The 24,014-nt window shown below is 39.4% G+C and overlaps 1 protein-coding gene across 4 annotated transcripts in view; it reads left to right on the top strand.

Moving 5' to 3' along the window:
* KIF3A (kinesin family member 3A) overlaps positions 1-24,014 on the top strand; it is a 46,219-nt gene that overhangs the window by 15,982 nt on the left and 6,223 nt on the right. The window contains exons 10-19 of one of the 4 annotated variants that reach the window (XM_061617054.1): positions 2,126-2,197; positions 3,794-3,802; positions 4,874-5,030; positions 6,325-6,505; positions 7,537-7,647; positions 9,544-9,669; positions 10,397-10,450; positions 10,900-10,968; positions 11,077-11,201; positions 11,927-12,415. In XM_061617054.1, coding sequence (XP_061473038.1) covers positions 2,126-2,197; positions 3,794-3,802; positions 4,874-5,030; positions 6,325-6,505; positions 7,537-7,647; positions 9,544-9,669; positions 10,397-10,450; positions 10,900-10,968; positions 11,077-11,201; positions 11,927-11,975 — 953 coding nt within the window. In that variant the 3' untranslated portion in view covers positions 11,976-12,415. Of the gene's footprint in view, positions 1-2,125; positions 2,198-3,793; positions 3,803-4,873; positions 5,031-6,324; positions 6,506-7,536; positions 7,648-9,543; positions 9,670-10,396; positions 10,451-10,899; positions 10,969-11,076; positions 11,202-11,926; positions 12,416-18,046; positions 18,075-24,014 lie in introns of those variants that run through there. The other 3 variants (XM_061617053.1, XM_061617052.1, XM_061617051.1) reach the window with 3 other exon arrangements.

Below are 24,014 nucleotides of genomic sequence, written 5' to 3' on the forward strand. Positions count from 1 at the left end.
TTCTCAGATAGCAGATAATCTTGTTGGCCAACTAAGATGTTTTTGAGATATAAGCTACCTGCCCATGACACAGTAACAGCAATTTTGAAGCTTGTTCTTCAAAAGCGGCTTCATTTCCCACCCATCACCCCCCTCCACTGAAACGCCAGGGTTTTACAGGAATGGGAAGGCTCCTGTCAGGATGTATGGCTGGGATTCTGATGTTTCTGAGAATGAGCTAGGAGAGGGGGGCAGTTGGGCTGAGCCGTCTGGAGGGGAGGAGGAGGCTTCCCAGATAGAGGGGGAAAACCTTGAACAGGCAACAGACTCGTTTCCCACGCACTCCCCCCCTAGGAATGTGAAGCAGTTACAGACAGAGGGGGAGGAGGAGGGAGACCAAGTCCCTTCGGCTGCAGAGAAGGGTAGAGAGAAATCGCCTGAAGTGTTGGGCCAACCCCCCCCCACTCCCTACCATCCTTTCTGAATCAGAAGGGGAGGAGGTAGCCGCCGCCTCATCGCCCCGCACCCGAAGACAGTTAAAAAGGCACCAAAGAAAAGAGGAGGGAAGGGGCATAGATGTGGGCAATTTGAGGCGGAGCGAGAGAATTCGCGCCCGAAAGCCCCCTTGATAAGGGACAGGGAATGTTTGATACTCTGTTCTATCAACTCTCTTCCATGTCGCGGGTTTTGGTTCATGTTAAGAGTTCATGAGGCGGAGAAGCCTATGTCTGGAAATTACTCTTAATAAAAACTGATTTGCTTTCATCAAGTGATTCTGTTCTTGAGTCCCAACCCAGGCATGACAGTTCCAAAGTAAGGAATATAGCAGTTTGAACCCAATTAAGAGCACAGCATTTATCCAAGATTGGGAGGTTACCCCAATGGGTAATAGGGCTTGATGTGGCAGAGCAATACAGGGTGGAAATAGTAAAAGCCATGAAGATGGGTTCATGCCTTCATGCTATCATTCAAAGGACCCATCACCCATTTCTCTGGTTTGTGTATAACAGCCATTGGTTTCCATACTGGGTGCTTTTTGCTTCTTGATCTCGTCCAAGCTGTCCAAGATTCTAATTATTCTACCACTATTAGTTGCTGCTGTCATGGTCTCCACATGAAAGAGGGAAATGCATGTAGCAAGTTTCTGTGCATATTACGACTTGCTATATGGAGGTGCCACCACTGGGAGGCTGAATCCAATGACCTCTGAGTAATGGCTATAATATGTACAAGTGACTGTAAAAGTTATCCCACGAGGAAGATGGATGTGAGGCTCACAATAATGGCCCACAGAATAGGATATGGTGCCCATTCCCTTGTTTCTCGTTCTCATGAGAGATAATGCAAAAGGGTAGTCCCCGCAACCTCAAGGTTAGATATAGGTCTTGGCTGCTTCGCAGACCATTCCTTTGAGCCATAAACTAGAGCTTGCTGCCACTCAAATGATGTTGTTCCAAACTGAGTAATGGGAAGGAGATGGAGAGGAATTTCACTCTCTCACACACACTACCTCCTACTGACGACGATTGGTCTGGAAGATCCTCCAGAGTTATCCTTCTGGAACAGAATAAGACCACATATTCACCAATAAGTTTACGTTTTCCCATGTGTGCTCCCCACAAGGAGGTGTCCCACCTCCTTTCAGATGCAGGCTTCAAGGCAAATACATTGCTCTTGTGTGACAGGGGCTATGATTTAGGACCACACTAAGAAAATATTGAAGACCAGTGACCTTTTCCTTCTTCCAAATTTTTTCCTCACTTTTTGTTGATCCTTTAGTAGCCACAGTTAATAAGACCCAGTGCCAAAACTGCTTTGTCTTCCTGGAGAAATGAGAGAGGCCCGGTTTTCCTGAGACCAAGACAATTGTCATTTGTCCAGTTGGGTTTTTTCTCATCTAAACCACTAAAATGACTTGGGTCAATGAATCAGGGTGTATTTTATTCTTTTATTCTAGGAGGTATCTCTGCAACACAGCAGCCATACACCAAAGTTTTTAAACAGAGATAATGAAAATGGAATTATGCATTGTTAAACCAGTCTCTCTGAGTTTCTTGTCCTTTTCGAGCTAATGCGTAGCATGTGTTTCTTTCATCTTGTTTCTTCTTTCCCGGGTTTTCCGTGGGGCCCGTTTCTCTGTTTCCAGGCAGTAGCAGCAGCAGTAGTTCAGACTCCACATGCTCTGTCATAGAGAAACCTCTGGATAAATCCTTCACTAGTGAGTGGGAGCTCTTTAGTCATTCAGTGAAGTTTTGGCCTTTCCATAACCTGTGCACTCTTTGTTTTGATGCTGCATTTTGCTACCTGTCCACAACATTGGTTTTGTTCAGAGTGAAATGTGGATTCTCCCCCCACCCAAATAAAGCATGTTTTTTTTCTTTGCTGTTTCAAACCTTGAAAAAAAACTGTTTTTAAGATTAACCTTTGGCTAAATAGCTGAGGACAGAAAGAAGGCATGTTAGTACAGGTTGTAGAGGGTGGCAGGATGCAAGTGGATATGGGGGCATATTGTTAATGATCTCTAAAATAGTAGCTTTATACTAAATATCAATCATGAATATTTCAGTAGGATTTTCACAATCTTTCTCTAGATGTGTATTCTGGAAAAGATGCTAGATGAAAAGTGCATGGTTCTGTAATCTTTGAGAGGACTGGCTGAAACTCTTATAGGTACACAAGAAATGACTGCATACTCTGCTTCTGCAGAGGCTGCATCTCATCAGCCTCTACAAGGAAGATCAGCTCCACATGTATGTGTTGAGATTTCTCCTTCTGCATGCCAGAAGGAGTGAATGCAGAACCCCTGCATCTGTGGCGCTTATTGTATTCAGTGGAGCTGCTAACTTGCAGCATTTAACCATTATGGGTGGAGATGTCAGTAACACCAATTTGGCTTGTTCTTAGCTGCTGATGAGGTAGAACAAGGTTCAAGGGGCCTTTGTTAGTCACTTTCATCAATAGTTGGAAATAAATGTACTTTTTCTTCTTCTAACCACTGCTCTTAATCATAATAGAATGTTCTCTTTTGATGAACATTTTCCTGTCCATGGAATAAACTTGAGCTTGAAAGGAGTGTGGCATAGATGGGGCCTTAAATTTCAACAAAAATATTCTTCCCATGCTGTGATTTTTTTTCCTTTTTGCATGTTGCATGTTTTCATTGCATATTTTCCTTTCCAACGCCAACACTACTCCTTCTCTTTGACAGCACCAGCTAAAATTGACCTCTGTAGAAGCATCTGAGTTTCTACAAACAAATCTGTTTAGCACCCAGCTCAAATTAACATGGAAATCTTATTATGGCCTCTCCTGTAAGCAAGATTGGTCATGTGAGATGCAGCCAGCTGACTGGCAGTTATAATCAAACATCAAGCAACCTTAACTGGACACTTATGGCAATTGGCTACTTCAAAATACCCAGGTTTTAATCTAGGGTAGTAAATAACTCTCTTGGATGTTTCTTAGGGCATAATCTTTGTGACAGGCTTTTAGCTTGAACAGCAGACTTAGCTTAATATCATTGAGAAAAACAATGTTACCCTGCAACATGCTGAAGATTAATGATACTCTTCAGTATAGATTTGGGGCAGCAGTGCTCACATTTAATCTTGCATTTTGGTGTTTAATTTGCCGACTTTTCTTTTTGTCTGTAGATGCAGATTTCGCTGAATGCTTTTACTTATGACCTTGTTTGCTTTTTTTGTAAAACAAATCAAGCCAATAATATGTTTCTTTTTTCCCTCCCCACCTCCTTCCTCTTTGTGCGTGTGCTGCCTCTCTGCGATTTGTTTGCCTCTTCCTCTTAAAATGCAAGATCAATCAGGTTGGTGTGTTTGATTTGCACTCCATCTAATACAGTTTAATAGACTTGTTTAAGGTTTTGTTTAGATTGCCTAGCTTTTTCTCTCCAACCTCAGTGGATTTGAGATGCCCAAAAATAGCCTGATAGTGTTCCTGGATCCAGTGCAGTTACACATTGAATTGTGAAGGGGTTCATTATTTAGACAAAGGGGTTTTGTGTGTGTGTGTGCACACGCGACATTATCCAGCTGTAGCTGTGGGAAAGAGCAAGGGTATTCTAAGCGTTTTCCCTAACAGCAGCAGTAAAACCATTGCTTGTTTTCAAGATGTTGTCATGCTAGATGTATCTAGATAGCCTAGAGGTATCAGAATGTGGGGATCAGGGAGGGGAGAGCAAAATGGGGGCAAACAAAGATGTTATTCTTTTTCTCACCCTCCTTTTTCTTCCCTCTAATCTCAGTACAAAGATTTCTTTTGGTTTTGCAAGCTTGCTTTTAGCTTAATCGTTTTGCTTTTTTCCTCTTCCATCATTCAAATTTTATTCCTTCATACATATATATTTTATATAAGCACTATACAACTTCTGATTTTTAGTTTTCAAATGCTGGCCTCTTTAGGTGCCTACAGTGTTGTTTTTTAAAGTGGTTCAGTTATGGAAAAGATTTTCTGTGAAATTAATAATTTGATAGTATCTACACAGTTGTCTTATTCTCTCTGTTACAATTCAGCATACCATTTACTGATTTTCATCAGATTATTTTCTCACTCATGTCTCTAAATTAGAATTCTGTATGGCTGGAGGACATCTTTGAGGGCAAATGCTCCTGAGGTGCCTATATTACCAAGGATTTTGATAAAATATGCAGCTCTACTAAATAATTAAAATACATCAGGCACTAAGATGGAGCAATGTCACCATCTCAGTGTGGTTCCTTCTTGGATTTACTGAGTTTACAGTAGCAGCCACAAACTCTTTAGTTCATGTCGCAACAGCTAATCTAATTTGAAAGATGACCATTCATATTCTGGGGGAGTGCACGTGTGCTTTCAGTATGCTTAGGTTTTTTAAACCTACCCTTGACTCTCCTGAAAGGAAAGAAGAAAGTTTCTCCTGATAAGATGTTGGAGATGCAAGCTAAGATTGATGAAGAAAGGAAAGCTCTTGAAACAAAGCTTGATATGGAAGAAGAAGAAAGAAACAAAGCCAGGGCAGAGCTGGAGAAGAGGGAAAAAGACCTGCTTAAAGCACAGTGAGCAATTCTAAAATTGGAATATACTGCTTCCTACTTGACATCGGTGTAGCACTTTCAAGTGTTCACAATGCTTCACGTGCATTATGTGGTTGTAACCCTGGGATTGTATCTAATGGTAGTTTTATTTAGAATAGACACGTTAAAGTTAATAGTCATGACTGAGATCAATTCATTTCAGTGGGTCTACTCTGAGTAGAACTTGTGGCAGGTTATTTACACTTTGGGCATGCATACTTTGTCACGCACTCTAAAAATGCCACTACTTTGACAGACTAGCACACACCCAAGATCCCAAATGTATCTGAAATGTTCTCACACACATGCAGTTATATTTTCCATATTCCTCTTTTGCTTATGTTTGCAGCCCAAAGAAAGCTTTCTCTCCCACTCTCTACATTTATTATTATTATCATTATAATTATCATTATCAATAATAATAATAATAATAATAATAATAATAATAAAACAACCTGCCCTTTCTCCCAGTAGGAGCCCAGGGCAGCAAACAAAAGCACTAAAAACACCTCATAAAAACAGACTTTAAAATATATTAAAACAAAACAACCATTAAAAACATATTAAAGCAAAACATCTTTTAAAACGTTTTTAAAAGCTTTTAAAACATCTATTTTTTTATAAAGGTTTAAAATCACATTAAAAAGCAATTCCAACACAGACAGATGGTGACATATATTTGGCCCAGACATTCCAAACATGCATTCCTTGCTTAGATACTCTTTTCAGATACGTACAACACACACACCCCACCACAGATGTACAGTGATTCTGTTCATATGTTGGCCTGTAACATGGAAAATAGATAGGGGTTAATAAAGCTTCTGTAGTCGAAAGAGTTATTTCAGTTTGCCTAGTTCTACAAAAAATGCTGAATAAATCAAGAAAACTGAGTGGGGACAAGATTTAGAACCTTCTGTCTTGCTCACTTTGCAAACATCACAATAGCACAAGAGACACAGAATAACAAACTAGCAGAGATTTTTGAGAGAAGAGGATGAGATTGTTTCCTTGTTGTAAATGTTCTAGCAGTCCCTAGTGGGTGGGCTGAAGAGCTGAAAAGTAGGCCCTGTTCAGCCTGGCTTAAGTTGACACTAGTAAACAGGCTTACATCTTCCTTATAGTAGCTCTTTGTTTCCTTTTAAACCAATAAACAAGTGTAAGAAAACTATTTAGGACTTCAGGGATGTAATGTGTGGGCCCTGCAAGAAAAGCTGGGATCTATATGTAGCTTCAGAGTCCTTAGGATTTGTTTTCCCTTCCCTGTTTTATCCAGACAGGAACATCAGTCTTTGCTGGAGAAGTTGTCTGCCTTGGAAAAAAAAGTGATCGTAGGAGGTGTGGACTTGCTGGCAAAAGCAGAAGAGCAGGAGAAGCTCCTAGAAGAATCTAACATGGAGCTTGAGGAGCGAAGGAAAAGAGCAGAGCAGCTCCGTAAGGAGCTTGAGGAGAAAGAGGTTTGGTTGCTGGACTGTTTGATTGCTTATGAAAAAACATTCACGATACTCTTCCTTATCAGAGCTTTTCCAGATTTTTTTTTTTTTACTGAGAAAATCAAACGGTAGTGAGTTGATTATTGAAGGGAAAGTAGAGAAGAATGGGGACTAAGCAGCAAGCCAAAGGAGGCTGCCCTGTGATGCTTCATAGTGTTTGCAGGACTTGAAGAGGTGGAAGTTGGAAAGCTGGCAATAGAGCGAGAATGATATCTTTCCTCCCTTGTGACCTGTCCAAGGAGGAGCAAGCGTCATTTGCATGAGTTTGAATCCAAAAACAAAGCAAGAAGAGCAGGTGTTCTTTAGCTATGGCAAGGCTGCAGCAGGCATAGATCTCTGGATGAGAGATGTGTGTAGAGAGGCATCTGTAGCAGGAATGTCAAGAGTCAGTCTGACTGAGTTTATGCCAGTAGGATTGCACTCCTGAAGTCACACTTCGAGTTGGCTCCAGAGTAGTTGTGGTCTCAGAAACATAAAACTGGAAAGAAAAGAGTGCACAAAAGGAAAGGATGATAAAGCAGGAATCTTGACTCTAGGTGGGTGTATTTTTTGCTGCTAATTGGATTGTCATTCGGAAACTCGAGGTTCTCAGTAGCCAACTGATAAGCGATATGATGTTGACTTGATTGAATTAGGAAGCAAGAAAGATCTGGCTTTTACACCTTGAAGAGTTCCCAGGCCACTGGGTAGAGGGTTTAGATGCTGTCTTTTCAATTTCAATGGAGAATGTCAGTGGGACCTGCAAAATGCATCTCATTTGTTACAACTTGCCTATTAATATTTCCTGACAAGGTAGTGACTTTTTCACCAAGGTGATAGTGTGGAGACAAAATGGAGATGAGATGGTGCTATCTGGCAACCCTTCACATAGGATCCCTGCACACACTTGTTATGTTAATAATCCCCTCAAGCTTGTACTGAATATCATCCTTTCACCAGCACATCATTTGGACAATTCTGTCTAACTTGTGGCATTTTTAATCATTTGCAAATAGCAAGAGCGTTTGGACATTGAGGAAAAGTACACCAGTCTTCAGGAGGAAGCACAAGGGAAGACCAAGAAGTTGAAGAAAGTCTGGACAATGCTAATGGCAGCAAAGTCAGAGGTCAGTATCATAAAGACTTTGAGCTTGTTCCCAAGTCAAAGGACTTGAACATCCCTGTTTCTGAGCAGTGTTGCAGGCAGATATGCACATGCAAATAGTCCTTGCACCTCTTGCAAAGGAAAGATGGTATCGCTCACATGTTGGAGTAAGAAGAAACAACACTAGGTATCACCTCTCTCTCTCTCTCTCTCTCTCTCTCTCTCTCTCTCTCTCTCTCTCTCTCTCTCTCTCTCTCTCGCTCTCTCTCTCTCTCTCTCTCTCTCTCTCTCTCTCGCTCTCTCTCTCTCTCTCTCTCTCTCTCTCTCTCTCTCTCTCTCTCTCTCTCTCTCTCTCTCTGCTCTCTCTCTGTGTGTGTGTGTGTGTGTGTGTGTGTGTGTGTGTGTGTGTGTGTGTGTGTGTGTGTGTTCGTTCAGATATATGTGGTTATTTACATAAGCTCTCACATATACTATGTTTATTAGTACCTACTGACAATGCACTCTTGAATTATATACTACTTATAGAGGACCATCAATGTGCCAGGTGCTTTACATGGTAACATGTCATAAGCATATAAAGGTCATGAGTAGGTTGGAAAGCATCTTATTTATTTATTTATTATTTTGCTTATTAGATTAATATCCTTCCCTTCCTCCCAGTAGGAGCCCAGGGCAGCAGAGGAACTCCCTTAATCCCCCTGCCGTGTGAGCTTAAGTTTGTAGTATCACAGAGAGGATCTTTTCAACTGTTATATCCCATTTGTTGAATGTTCTTCCCTGACAGGTACAAGAGGTATCGCACATCTTTTTGTGTTAGAACTCAAATAAAACCCTTTTTGTTCTCTGAGGCTTTTGATGGCATCAATGACTATTATTAATATTCAATTGGCTTTTAATTTTTTTATTAGCTTCCTTCATTGGTTTACTTAATTTTCTGTTGTTGCTATATTTGCCATTATATTGATTTTATAATATTTTATTGTTCCTCTGGTTACGTTTTAATCTTCTCTGTTTGTTTATTAAAGTGGCACAGGAGTGCCCACTTTAGTTAAGGTAAGCAGGGGGGAAAGTTCCATTGTTATAAATATCCAAATTCCATAGCTTATACAAATGGCCCGTTGAGATAACTTGAAATTTGGCATATGTGATCTACCTGATGAGGTCTATGAATGTGCCAAATTTCAAACTGATTCAATAACAATTGCCACAGGTACAGCAAGTTAATGTGTCAAAAACTGACCCTTTTTACTGCAGTCTTTATACCAGCATATCATATATTTCTGTCCAATTTTGATAAAAAGTACTGATGGACTTTCTTCAGGTTTGTCAAGAAAGACGCGTTTTCATTCGTTTGATGAAGTTCTGAGCATTGGTTCAAAAGTAATTAATGAAAGAGGAAAACCTATGGCAGCAACTACTAGCCAAATAATATGGTGCACACGTTTTACATTTTGAAGTGAAAATGTTTGTTTGCTAAAATTACTTTCCGTCAGATGATTAGAATTAATTATTTATTAATTAAGCTCATAAAATGTTACTGAGCCACGTGAAAAAGACAAAATGAACCAGTTCCCTGCCAGAATAGCCTAAAATCTGATAGACAGAACATAGAGGGAAGAAAGAACAATGGAGAAGGTGAAAACAAAACTGATGTAGGGATTGGGCCTCTTCATTTTTTAAAAAAAAAACTACCAGATGAAATGGGCTCACTTACATAAAAACAAGTCTGCGGGACTTAATATGAACTGCACTTGAAAGCACAGTAGGTAAAATACCAGGTTTTGCATGGGATGCTCATAAATATCTTTATCACCAATGTTAAATGTGGTGGGGAAATCATGATTCAGTATCCCAGTTCTTAGTGGACGGATCCTAGTTGTAGTCTCCTGATCATTTGGTTTGCAATTTGTATTCCTAGATGGCAGATTTGCAACAAGAACATCAGAGAGAAATTGAAGGCTTACTGGAGAACATTCGACAGCTCAGCAGGGAGCTTCGTCTTCAAATGCTTATTATTGACAACTTTATACCACAGGACTATCAGGTGAAAAAATTAAGGCAGCCCCATATTTGTTTTGAGAGATTCAGTAATAATAACCCTAGAAAAGTTTGGAAAAACATCCCTTTTTGTAAAGGGATCATTGAAGCTGTTCCTGAAAATCTCTTGACTGAAGTTTTATGGAATCACTGACCCCCTTTAGCTTCTTCCTTCCACCAACCAGTACAAGCACCATAAGCAGAGTTCCACATATTCCAGCCAGGCAAAACCACTCAAGGTGGGCATAGAAGAAGGCAAGTGAAAGATGCGGCCTTGGCAGAGTCCCAAAGGCCAGACAGTGAGGTGTGCTTCCAGCTCTTGGCCCTGATGTTCGCCACCTATGTGCTAGAATGTGTATTCATAGTTGAGTCTTGTTCAGCAAAGGACCCAGTAACTTTAGTTAAAAGCTTCCTTCTTTAGCTTCTGTTCTTTTTATTGCTTCCTGTTCAGTACAACTTCAGCATTATTCTATAGTTTTAAGTCATTTTTAGTTTCATTCTATTGAGTCTCCTATACACCGCTTAGAGAGACTAATGTAATTAAACAGTATATAAATTATCAAAATAAAATAAGAGATAAAAAAATCACCACAAGGGCCAGTAGTTGCATTAAAAAAGCTGTGAACTTATACCTCCCCTATAGAAGTTTCCAGTGGTGCCCTTGTTGTGTCTAAAGTCCAGAGGTCATAAATCTGTGTTTCTTTATTTTCCTCTTCTGATTTTTTTCCCCCAAGGAAATGATTGAAAACTATGTTCACTGGAATGAAGATATTGGAGAGTGGCAGTTGGTACGTAAGCACAGCTGTGATTAATGGGAACGGTGATATAAAATGTTAGGTCATCCTGAAGGACCTTTATCTGTTACGTCCCCATGTTAATTTACCTGTAATCCCCCATTCTGAGTGCTAGACACAAATGCAGTAACCTGCCAGATGTAGTTTTTCACTATCCACCTTAAAATATGGGATATTTCTGTTAGATGGAATGTCTGTGCCTTACACAAACATCCCGGTCCTCTCTATGTTCACTTGGAGGCATCTCACTGATTTTGGTGAATCTTATTCCCAAGTAAATGTGCTTGGAATTGAATTCCTAAAATGTTTGTATTGGGCAAATCGAGGACAAAATCTGCCTGTCTTTAAATCCTCCCCACTGTGACAAACAAAAACTCTCACAATAGTGTGGTTATTTGTGCAGTATGTAATTGCCTTTCTTAACCTCTTTTTCTTCTTCTAAGAAATGTGTTGCATATACCGGCAATAACATGAGAAAACAAACTCCAGTGCCAGATAAAAAAGAAAAAGATGTAAGTGATCCTTTGCGCTTCCATTTTATATAATTTTTCCTAGTTTTGATAGTGTGCTTTGGCATGACCCATGAATGTTAACTCGTGATGTCTGCTTCCCCCACTCAGCCCTTTGAGGTGGACCTTTCCCACGTATATCTAGCTTACACTGAAGAGAGCTTGAGACAGTCTTTGATGAAACTAGAGAGGCCAAGAACTTCAAAAGGACGATCAAGACCCAAAACTGGCAGAAGGTTAGAACTGCTGTAAAATTCTTTTTTGCACCCATCTTGAGACTTTAGAGTCTGTACAAGCAGAATCATCGCTCCCAGCCCTGTTCAGTGTCTGTATGAGCTCTGTGAATGTCTCTGCTGCATGTATGGGGCTGTCTTGATATTTATTTATTTATTTAAGACATTGAGCCTGATTCTTTTGGCAACATTCACTTTCCTTGTGAAAGCAGTGAAATTCTAGAAGTGAAATAAAAGTAACTCTCAGCTGGAGTGTAACCGCAATAGCAGAATCAGAGCTACTGACCACCCATAATCTAACATTACAAGTGGGCATTTTTTTAAAGACTGGAGTTCTCTCCATATAAAGAAGCCTGACTGCTAGATATATTTTTAGGCCTGAACTGAAAGCTATCTTTTGAGGCATTGCTGGTTTAAAAGTATTTGGATTATCCTCCCGCACATTATACCCCCCCCATTCCCTCTCCCTGATCTTGAATCCATGCTTGCCTTTAATTATAGCCTAACATAGACAATACACCCATTCAAAATTAGTATCTTTTAAATGTCCTGTGAGTATAAGTCCCTTTTTTTCAATGCTTTGATTCTGACCATGTCCACACCTAAACAGAGGGCACCTTAGTTTCTTCCTGAAATGAGCTGGATTTCTAGTTTTTGTTTATGTGTGCTTTGATTTGAAAAGTATTAATTTATCTCTTAATACAACTTTCTTTCCTCTCTCCAAACAGAAAACGTTCTGCAAAATCAGGCACTGTGATTGATTCGTTGCTTCAGTAGACTATGACAGCGGTGGGTTTGGAATAAATGCTAGTGTGTGGCTTAATGCTTGCCCAAAATATGCAGATTTTTGAGATCACAGAAGAGTTTGATGTTTTATTGACAGAGAAGTAGCTACAATGGCCTATGTTTGCATCTTGAAGTGAACAAGAAATAAATTTGTTTTCCTTGATTTGCCATTATTGATCTGTTATATTAAAATAATATGTTCACTCTAAAATAGGTGGTAAGTGTAAACTTGTCAGTGTTACTAATGCTGCTCCAGGCATTGTGCAGGTGAAGCTGTTGGGGATATCTTGTATATTTAAAATGAAACATAGTGACTGGAAAAATATTTTGTGTGTGGCTGAATTTTAATCAGAATAATCCTGTTGTGAATAGATAACCAGAATTCCACATTCTGATCTACCTGTTTTGCTTTGTACATTGCCATTTGCCACTTGTGATTGCTGCAGACTTCATATTTTTTAGGAGTGGCAGCTTCAGGTTCATGGAAAACTCTAAATGCCCTTCTGTCTTAAGTATCCTCTACCACAATAGTACAAATAACTTCAATTTCTTCAGCTCGTATATGCATAGGCTTTACTCAGTATTACTGTACGAAGATGGACTGTTGTAAACCAGGAGGAGGGGTGGGCTTGCCCTGGTTTGGAGGGCAAGCATAAAGTATCCTTTGGATTTAAATTGCAGCCTGCATTCTACTTCACATGGCCCGTGCTTGATTATGGGAACAATCCACTAAGCACTGCTGTGCAACTTCCACTCATTTTACAAAGCTCCCCTTGAGGTTACAAGAGGAAGAGTTGCTGGATGGCTTGTCCCTTTGGTTTAGAAAAATGCATGTGCACATCAGCAGTCACCTATAGCAGGAGCACTTTTGGGCATGGTGGGGTGAGGAAAAGAGAACTAGCAACAAAATTATTTTTAAGAATACAGACAAAACCCCAGGGCATTGCCCTAGGGCCCAGTTCATTTGTTACCTAGAAGTGGAGAGAGAGAAGCATGTGACTTCTTTGGTCCTAAGTAGAAATTGAGGGTCGTGCCTGTAGTGGATTCACTGAGCTCCAATGATGACCTGCATCTTGTGGCTCTTTCCCCCAGTGCTCTCACCAGTTACTCTTCCTTCCCCTACTTGACCCCACCTCTAGTTGGAGTGGGTGTTAAAAGTGTTGTTTCTCGCTCTCCCTTTTTACTGTTAATTTTTAGCCCTCTTAAACTGGTTCAATATGCCTTTCAGTGAGAACAGTTGCTGTTTGACAACTGTGACATGTTGAATGGCTTTTGAGGCTTGAAAAATGAAATCCTGTGATGTTATTCTAGAGGTGGTTTTCATTAGTCATTTTGAAACCAGTGTCTTTTACCAAACAAAACATGCTTGGTTATTTTTGCATTCATGACCCTAAATCATCTTGCCAGACTGGTTTTTGGAATATAAGTGAGCCTGAGATTTTAAAAAACAATCTTTATATGGTTTCCTTCACAGTGTTTCAGTGGAGGAACTGTAAATTCTGCCAAGGATGTCATGAACTACTCCTTTGCCACTGAACCAGGAAATGAGTTACAGGGCATTTCAGCAGTGGAGGTACACTAGTGTAAGCAGCTTGGTGCATTGCAACCCTCTCTTTAGTAGCCCATTTTGAGTTAAGGGAAAGAAGGGATCTTCCATGTTCATCATTCCACATATTTAGTTGGCACCAGTTCATTTTCCAAATCCATTTTCTTATTATTTATGAAGTGGTGCCACTTCCACACACATAATATTTGTAATATGATTGCTTTTGTATCATGTGTACTGTGTGATGACTGATGGAGATATGTTACTGTATGTGTTTAATAAGTCTGATTTGAACATGACACTAACTCTAGGGCTTGTATTTTAAAAACAAATGGTTGCTGTGAAAAGAGAATTGGATAGAACAGGATTTGCAATTGAACAGTCTTGAGACTCACTGATTGTACTAAACTGCTGTAGGCCATGTTGCCGCCCCCGACTATTATGACAAATTTAGCTAAATGTTAGCTGAAGGTAAAACTGAGTATGAATATGGAGCACGTACTTGGATAGAGGAAGAAAAATGAATATGCAGGAAGAAGAGCTGTATATGTTCATAGTTTGGTTCAAGCACCAACACAGTGCTACTTGGACTGTACATATGGATTGAAGATCTGCACCCAATTAGCTGATACTTTTGTAGTTGTACATAAAGCCCTTACTCAAATAATTTAATTGACAATAGTGTCCTAAAAAAAGGAGATCAGTGCATGTTTATAATTAGATGACGGAAGTATGAATTGATATGTAAAGCTCATCTTACTATGATACTGCTCTGAATATTCAGTTTTCAGTAACTACTCTGAAGGGTGAAAAGACCCCTTCACTATTACATGCGCAAGGCATAGTGACATTTACAAGAGCTTAAAGTCAGTAAAGATCTATATATGTACCACTGTTGGGTTTCACTGAAGTATTGGCAGATATATAGGCACAAGAACTGGAATTGGTTTGATTCTTTTCATACAAATTATTTTCCTAACTCTGCTGGATTAGGAGTTGATCAGTGGTTCCTTTTCTAATTATGACACAGTTGTACTTGTCATTGCCAAAGGGAGGAACCTCCACCCAAATGTCTGTGTGCCTGACAGCCCACAGCTCACTCCACAATTCTGTTGTCACATGACACACATTGGGCATGCAGATTCTGCACTAAAATATCGATTGGTTTTTATCGTTCTGTTGCAGCTTCTGCTGAAGAAATGTGATACTTAATTAACCAAAGGAATGTCAGTGCATTCATTGCCCTTTGATTACTACTGGAATAATTAGCTGCAAATTTATCTTTTTTCTTCAATAGCTTTGTTTTTTGAGATTTAAAATCCCTGCTGGTTGAGAGGTAGCCAGTTTTAAAACTTGTGCCCCACCTCCCAAAATAAGTTTTAAGGAGGATCCTAGCAAACTTGCCTTTTCACTTTTTAAAAGTCAGATAATCTTGACATAGTTACGAGCACTATTTTATATAGTTTCTAACTGACTTAGGCTAGTTTTTTTAGTCTTAAAACCCAAGCAAATCTATTTAATTTTTTTCAAAAGTGACATTCCAGTTTAGACTTAACCTTTGGAACTTCCAGAGCTTTTGCTAGGAGAGAAGAAACGGTGGTGTTGCATATTCACCATCTCCACTGTTTATACTAGCCATGGCAGGGTATACTTAACTGAGTGCCATATATAGTGGTGCTACCGTGACCAGTGCTGTAGTCACCTACAGCTTAACACAATGCATCCCCACCTTCTCCATTGCTAGTTTTTAACTGCATCTTTACCTTTTTGGCTTCATTCATTCATTGTCTTTCATGGCCCTACTATCACTCCATTGAATAATTATCTAGCTCCTGCCTACCGCAAAGGAGAAAGCACCACAATCCAGTGCTTTGCAGTCTTTTCTTGACTTATGCAATGCATCTCCTACTTGTTTTTTCACACACAAATGCCTCCCTAGCAGAGCGATCATATTAATTCAGGAAAATTGCCCTAAAGCCTATCATTCTCTTCAGTTTCCATTCCACCATCATAAATTGGTTGCATGGGTTTTGTGGGGTTTTTAATGACTTAACCAGTTCCTGGATTGCAAGAAGAGAAGGAAGGAAAAATGTCTTGCCCAGTGCCTTTGCAACTAGTTACCCTGTATTTATCATTTAATTTTTTAGCAATTGCTTATTGGTCCATGCCATTAATTTTGTATATAAGGGAGTAACACCAGATGTACAATTTGTCCCTATTTATTGTTTTGCTAACTTTTTAGAGAGTTGACATTCTGGTTTGTGGTTGTGTTGTGTACAAAGTGTATTCCTTATGTTGTATATAGTGATACAATGTGTTGAGCGTGTTGATGCCTAGAAATAATAATATTGAATTCCCAATGTATTTGTGTACGGACTCTCTCTTTCTCTTGGCCAGAGTGTCTCCACCTCCCTTTCCTGAAAGCAGGGATGCACGACGCTAGGCTAACTCCACCAGGTCCAGCACTTTTTTACCTTTTAAGTCAACTTCATACAGACTTTCAAACTGATCGGCCATCAACTCTTGTCACTCCAGGTGTGTCCAGGGAAATGCTTTGCTGTAGGCTGAGGCAGACGCAGTGATTGGCCCAACACTTTGCTGTGGCCGGTCCTAAGCAGCAGTGGGAAAGGGAGATGTGTCTAGCTGTGTGCAGAGTTGTTTCAGTGTGCAGCCAGAGAAAACAGTCTGCAGCCTATGTTGCACTGGGCTAAAAGATTTTATGGTGGCACTGATGAAATCTTTTTCTGCTGATGGAAGTTTTAATCAGCAGCAACATCAAGTTTATTTATGTCACTTTTCCAAATTAGCCGCAAAGTGGCTGACAAGAACAGTAAGCTATATATAGATCCAACAAAGACATAAGATATATCAAACACATTTCATAAATATAGTCACATTAACAAGCTAAAAAAATATTAGTTATTAAGCTTTGCTAAGCATATGGGAAAATCCTTTAATAAAAATAGCACAAAATGCCCAGATTCAACTAACCTTTCACTTGCTAATGAATCCAAATCAATAATACATCAGTAGCAAAAAAAAATTAAAATGTTACAATTAAATTTACTGTTTATCAAAGCAGCAGTTTGATAAGGCAGATCAAAGTCCAGATGCATGTTTTATGAAACACTTGTAAATTTTAAATGCCCAAATATTTAATTTCAAAACAAAACAAAATGGTTGATGGCAATTATTGCCGCCATTGTAAATATGTTGCAGTAACTGACATTTCAAAATTACAGAAGAATATTTAAGTACCAACATTTTCATCTAAACCTCCCTCCCCCCCCAACAATTCAGTTTTCTCAGCTAACTTTTTTTGGCTTTAGATTTGTTTCAATAGCAAACAGTGGATGTTATACAAATATTAAATACATCACTCACCAATGCTGCATTATTCTGCTCTATATCAGGTTCCAAGGTTATTCTTACACTTTCAGTTCTGCAGGGTGTATTCTATGGGACCAAAAAAAATGTGTCAGGTAAGGAAGGAGCTTTTTGCTTACATTTTATGTGAGTTAAAAGCCTGATGAAATCCCATCCATTCTTACATCTCTGGTAACTGTCCCTTTTCATCCGGTTTTGAGGCCTTTAAAACAATATATTTAATGTTGTAGGGCATCCCTGCCTTTTGAATGTAGTGTGTACCCTTTGTTCCCAGGACGTGCATCCAGTTGTGGACAAGGTACAATTATCCACTTACATTGGGTAAAGCAACACAAATTGCAAACTGGTAAGACACTTAGCTTGCAATCCAATGGGGAGTAAGTCCCATTGAACCCAATGGAGCTTACTTCTGGGTAGACATGCAGACATGGACACAAACTAGATCCTGTTACACCAATAGACCTCTGGCCAGTCTCATAGACCACTTAGGACCTACTAGGGCAAAGGAAAGCACAGACAGCTTGCTCTTTCCCTATGTCAACTGCTACTGGTACTCTTTAGGCTAAATTGAGCAGCAGTCTGACCATGTACTTCTTCTGTTTTGCTTTGGCAAGAAAGCGGAGAGTTTTGGCTAGCTGCATAGAGCTGTGGACAAATGATCAATAGTAATTTCTGTTTATAGTGATATTATACTTCAGATGCAAACAGATGGCAAATCTCAGTAGTACAGATTTTATTCTGAAAGTGACGAATTAATGTCTGAATGAAAAGAAAAAGTCTGGTGTGACTCAGAATTACAAAATATGGAAGGATTTTGTCTAAGAACTACATTTATCTAATAAAATGATTTATTGTCTCTTTAAAGTATAAGTTTTAAAGAAAAGTCTACCTTTAGATTATTTATTTTTAATTTAGATTAAGATGTACCCCTAGGCACAATTAGTTAATGAATTACAATACAATATGCACGTTGTTATACGGTCACAGACCTGATGTGAGCAAATTAAAATACCAAAATCATACAATTTCTGACATATACACCAAGTTAAAATATATGATACTTATATAATCTAAGGACAGGAACATACCAGGTTGCTATTAAATTGAATCAAATCAAATCTCTTTACAGGTCTTTGCAGCAGAAAAGAGAAACCTAGCAGCTGTTTCTGTTATTATTTGTTCATGTTAGCCAGTAAGTAGGCCAAATACCGTTCAAAAGTCCTTCCTGGGTATGTTAATAGGATGGGAGGAAATAGCAAATTTTGCTCATCTCTGTTGGTCCATCCCTGCAAGAGCAGAGTAATTTGTAATATGGAGTACTGTACTAAAAAAAGGCTATCAGGTACAGTAGAAGGGAAACAAACTTAGCCCTGGAAAAGATCAACTGGTATTTGGGAACAGTCAGGTCCCTTTTACTTCCAAATTGGGTGTGATACTAAATTGGATTTCATTGGCACGTGCATTTGGTATAGGCTAGAGCAGAGCTTGGAAAAGTTACTTTTTTGAACTACAACTACCATCAGCCCAATCCAGTGGCCATGCTGGCTGGGGCTGATGGGAGCTGTAGTTCAAAAAAGTAACTTTTCCAAGCTCTGGGCTAGAGGTTCTGAAACTGTGGTAGTGGACCACCAGTGATCCATGGGCTTCATTCTTGTGGTCTGCAGCATGTCTGTGGATTTGTGTTTAAAGACAAAAAAGGTACATCCATTGCGTTTTAATATTGATTTTAATTGTATTTTTATTGTTTTATTTCTTGTATTGCAATTTGAATTCAATGCAATATATGAGAAATAAAAGCAGCCATAAAAATACAATTAAAAATCATACAGCACCTAGCACAGTGCATTACATTTTCTACTACAGGCAGAAAAATCAGAGAATGAAAAAATCATGTTCATGTAGTCTCTGGGAAACAAGTTTGGAAACACTGGTATAGGCTTTCCAGACAGATGAAGCAGTAAGCTCCTTCAGGAGGAAGGGTGGGATAAAACTGAATAATAACAACAGCAACAATAATTTATGTGTAGAATTTATAAAGCTTATTTATACTGTAGATGTGCAGAGGTGTTATTTCATATCTCAACTGAAAGTACATGCAAGTACAGATTAGCATTCTACAAGAAAAGCTACACCCTCCCCTCGCCAATATGAGAAACTGGATTTATAGGCATGAACTTCCATACCCCTCATTCTTGCCCTCTGCTGGACCACGTTTATGAAGTAGAATTTGCAAGCTGAATTTAATTTAAGCAAGATGCATACAAGTATTCAGTTATTTGCACTGGATGGTATTCAGGGTGCCTACCAAATTTCAGCCTTTTCCATATTGTGGAAATATTCTAACAATTTTCATACCCCAGTGAGTGAATGCCCCAGTTTGGCCAATAATTCCAGCTATTCAGTTAAAAAAAAAAGCCAGGATCACAATATGGTTTATATTGACCAGCAGTGGTTCTTCAGGGTTTCAAACAGAAATACTTCCTTGTCTTACCTGTTGTGTATTGAATCTGGGACCTTTTGCATGCAACACATGTGCTCTGTGATCTGTCACATTGAACTTGGCAACTGAATGCTTGGTGGTAACAGATTATCAGTCCTCCAGCCTGACAGATGATAGATGGGACTGCCAAGAGGTTTTGATCTCTAATTCTCAAGGAATGAGGATATAAGTAAGGCGCTCCTTCAAGAATCCTAGGTCCGCACTGTACATAACTTTAAAGGTAAACACCAGCACCTTTCATTTAGGACAGAAATAAATCAGCAACCAATGAAACCCAGGTAGGATCAGTGTTGCATGCTCTTTACAACCAACATCAGATATTAAAATAAATAATAATACTAAATTTTTTTAAAAAATTCTGCCTCTCACCCTTCAGCGCTGGTCCCATGTAAAGCACGTACAAAAGTCAGGTTGAGATTACAAGTGTTTAGATTCTTTTCCAAGGAAGGAATGTAGCTAGCAAATCAGATGATGTTGATAAAACATGCTTCTGGCCACAGCTTTACTTTGGCCATCCAGGAGGAAGCTGACACTCAGGAGTTCTCTGAAGCTATGAACCCAAACTAGCCCTGTCCATCACTCATTTAAATTAGGGCTGCCCACCATGAGTAACTCTGTCTTGCCTGGGCTGAGTTCCATTTTATTCACTATCCATTTCACCTTCAATCTTAGACAGACACCCAGCAAAAAAGCTACAGTACCTGGTTCAGATGAAAAAAGATAAACAGAGCTGGGATGTCAGTTGCATATTGCTGACAATCCACTCCAAACAACCTCTCTCAACAGTTGCATGCTGGGAAATGGGTGTAAAACCTGAGGGACACCATGTGTGAGTTGTACATGTGATGAACAACAGTCCCCCAGTAACACCTTCTGGAACTCCCAGCAAGGTAGGAGGGGAATTACTGAAGGAGTGCCTCCATCCCCTAATCTCAGCAGACATCCCAGAAGGATACAATGGCTGATGGCACTGAAGGTCACAGAAAGATCCCCCTGAATCTGACACTGTGTAGGTCATCTGCCAGGACCTTGGTCGGAAGTTGGATGAAAATGGATCTGGCTTTTTAAGCCATAAACTGTTGGGTCAAGGTATCATGGGGAACACATTCTTATACTGGTCCTCTCCTGTACACTTGGGTCATCAGTAGGGATGTGATTTGCTGTGGTATTTTGTGCCGCTTGTGGTCTATCAGGTCATTACTACATCCCAGGCTGGAGCAGTTCATATTTTATTAAATTAGGTTTCTTTCATCTCAGTTTGCTATGAAATGAAATGGACTGCCTTCAAGTTGATTCCGACTTATTGCAACGCTATGAATAGGGTTTTCATGGTGAGTGGTAGTCAGAGGAGATAGTTACCAAAAAAATACATAATTGATTTTGCCTCCTGTAACTGGTATAATATGGTCCTTGATGTTATTTACAGTACTGTTGATGTTATCTCCATAGTTTCCTGATAGTTTTTATCCCCAAGTTAATGAGCTGGGTAATTGCCTATCAAGTAGCCATTTACCCTCAGGATTGTTTTCTGCCTCATACATGAATGGTGAAAGGACAGGACGGGGGGGGGTTCCCCTTGCAAGTAAATGAGGCTTGAACAGAATTTTAGTATTTTGCTGTTATATGATGCTGAAACTGAATTCAGTGATGAACCATGGTTGAATGCATATTTCTGCCGAGTATCAAAGGAGCTACTCTGTTTACGAACCACTGGATATTATGGGTAAAGCAGTTATTTCTTTTTTTAAAAAGGAACGAACCAAAAAGTAATAATGCTGGATGCATTTCTTTTCCTTTTTTTCTTCCATTCCCCACCCCACTCCTTAGCTCTGCATGCTCAGACTTTTTGCTCCAGGATTTGTCAGGAAAATGCTACTTCATTTATTGTATTAGTAAAGCATAGAAATTAACATTCATAAAATGCTTTCATTATAAATGGCCTCAATTTGTCAGGGATATTGTAAGGTTTGCTAGTATTTTTTTTTAATAGTTTCAATGCAAACTGCTAGTGGCCGCACTGTTGGCTTCTGGATCTTGCACAGCACAAAAGATTGAATTACATCTGAATCTGCACTCAATCCAAAAAATAGCAGAATTCTTCATTGTCTCTGATCATCAGGCACGAGTGCCCCAGGCTTTGGCGAAAAAGTTGGTGAGGACAAGGAGCATACAAGGCCTTTTTAGTTTTGGCATTCACTCTCTGAAGTTCACTATGCCTAAGATGACCTGCCAAGCCTACTTCCTCATAGTTTTTAGAAAGGTGGTAAAATCATTTTGGTTCTCAGCGGCTTTTTTTTGGGGGGGGAGCTGGAAACCATATCGATTATAAATGTTTTGATAGTGCAGCTTCTGCTTGTTTTAGATGCTTTTGCAATTAGACGTTGGTGCCTTACGCTTTTACTGTGTTGTTGACTAAAAAAAAAAAGTTCAGTCAGTTATTTTTCTTGTTCAAACTCTTAGTCTGAATAAGCAATTTATGGTATAATCAGCAATTCTTTCATAAAAGCTTGAAAAAATAAAAAAAGGTAACTTGCATTGATCACCTTTCGTGCTAACATACTACCAGGTTTGAAACAATGAGAAACAACATTTCATATTTGGATAAATTATTTTTACAATATTCAATGCACAGTCTCCAGTAAATAAAATTATTCATCTCTGCTTTTTTCCCTTTATCCTTATATACAGGCCTGTAGTTTGACTTAATTGTGTGTGTTCGTATGCCAGGTTTATTGTAAACTGTTTTGAGCCAAAAACTGTTGAGCCAAAAATAGTAACATATAAAATTTTAAAAGAAAGAAATGAACTTAAATAAGCATGGATTTATCTTATGCCAGTATTTCTTTTTTATATCTAAAGTAAAATACAAAAACTGAAATAAATTTGCATAAACATTACGCAGCATAGCATTTCTACCAGAAATGGGAAATTTGGGGAAGGCACTTGTGATGCTCTCTCCTTTTTATACGAATAGATGTTGGTGTTATCAAGAAAAAGATTATGGGGCAGTCATGCCACTTCAGGAAAGGGGAGAGAACAGATTTTATCACCGAGTGATAAATGATGGAACAAAAATTGCTAATGCAAGGGACAGGAAATTGTTATGATTGTGTGAGTGGAAGAGATGTATAAGAATCACTGGCATTTTAAGAATTTGCTTTGACTTTCCACCCCATGTAATCTAGCTGATGTTACACATCCAGGGTCTTCAATTCTTTGTCTTAAAGGGCTTGTAGGGCAAATATTGATTCATGGTAAAACAGTGTTTTAATTACCTTTTTTACAGCAACATAGGATAATTCTCCAACCACTATGGTGAAAGGGGGAAGGGGGAGAGCAGCACCAGAACACAAATGAGTTAAAAAAGAAAGAAAATGGAGGCAAAGCCTCAAAGGAAGGCTAAGATGTTAACTGTTATATGCACCCCACTTCCTTGAACAACGAGACGTGTCAGGTGCAGCACTACTTCCTTTGGAGGGAGAAGGGGTGGGAGAGGAGGACACTGGCTATTTAGGCTGTTCCTGTAAAACATAATTTCTCTGCAAATATACAAGTAGCTCACAAGTAGAAACAAGCAGCATCTCCACTCCTGCCCAGTGCCTCACGTCAGGGCTACATTCATACACTATTATGCCACTTTAAGCAATCATGGTTTCCCCCAAAGAATCCTGGGAAGTGTTTTTTGTGAGGGGTGCTGAGAGTTGTTAGAAGACCCCTATTCCCCTCACAGACCTCCAATTTCCAGAGTTTTCTGAGAAGAGGGAATGATTGTTAAACCACTCAGGGAACTGTAGCTCTGTGAGGACAATTAGGGGTCTCCTGACAACTCTCAAGCACTCTTCACAAACTATACTTCCCAGGATTCCTTTGGGGAAGCCATGACTGTTTAAAGTGGAATAATAGTGGAATAAATGTACAGTGTGAATGTGGCTGGAAATCTCCAGAGAGTAGTAATCCACTTGGGCTGGCTCTGTCATTAGGCAAATTGAGGTAGCTGCCTCAGGCAGCAGGTGTTGGGGATTGGGGGAGAGGTGGCAACATGATGGAGAAAGATAGGCTGCCAATGCCTCTAAACTAACATGCTGCTCTCTGAAGTACACTGTCCTATCACCAGGGTCAAAATAAGACCCAGCTGCCAATCTAGATAGTTTCTGTATGTTATCAAGAAAAAGTGGAGGGAGGCTCTATCTTTTCCACCGCATGCAGCAAAAGGTCTTAGATGGGCTGTGATCTCTGCCCCAAAGTGCATTCTGCCCTCCAGCTCAGCTCTATCTCTTTCTCACACACAGACCTTTTTACTTACTGTTACCTTGGGGAATAAGAATAAAGTTGCCTTTACCAAATGGCTCTGTCCAAGAACAATCATTAAACCACTTGCTAACAATTAAATAGGTACATCTACCATCCATCCTCGGCCATTTAAGGGTAATTTATAGTTTGTTAAGGGTACTGGGAATAGTAGTTCTGTAAGGGGTAAACAACAGTTGCCATGATTCTTTGGGGGGAGCCGTGTGCTTTAAATGTGCTTGAAATATGTGATGTGAAGTGACTAGTTAACGGATTGTTAATTGGTGGTTTTATTTCAGTTCTCACCAAT

The sequence above is a fragment of the Rhineura floridana genome, chromosome 3 (assembly GCF_030035675.1).
Source record: "Rhineura floridana isolate rRhiFlo1 chromosome 3, rRhiFlo1.hap2, whole genome shotgun sequence".
Lineage (NCBI taxonomy): Eukaryota > Metazoa > Chordata > Lepidosauria > Squamata > Rhineuridae > Rhineura > Rhineura floridana.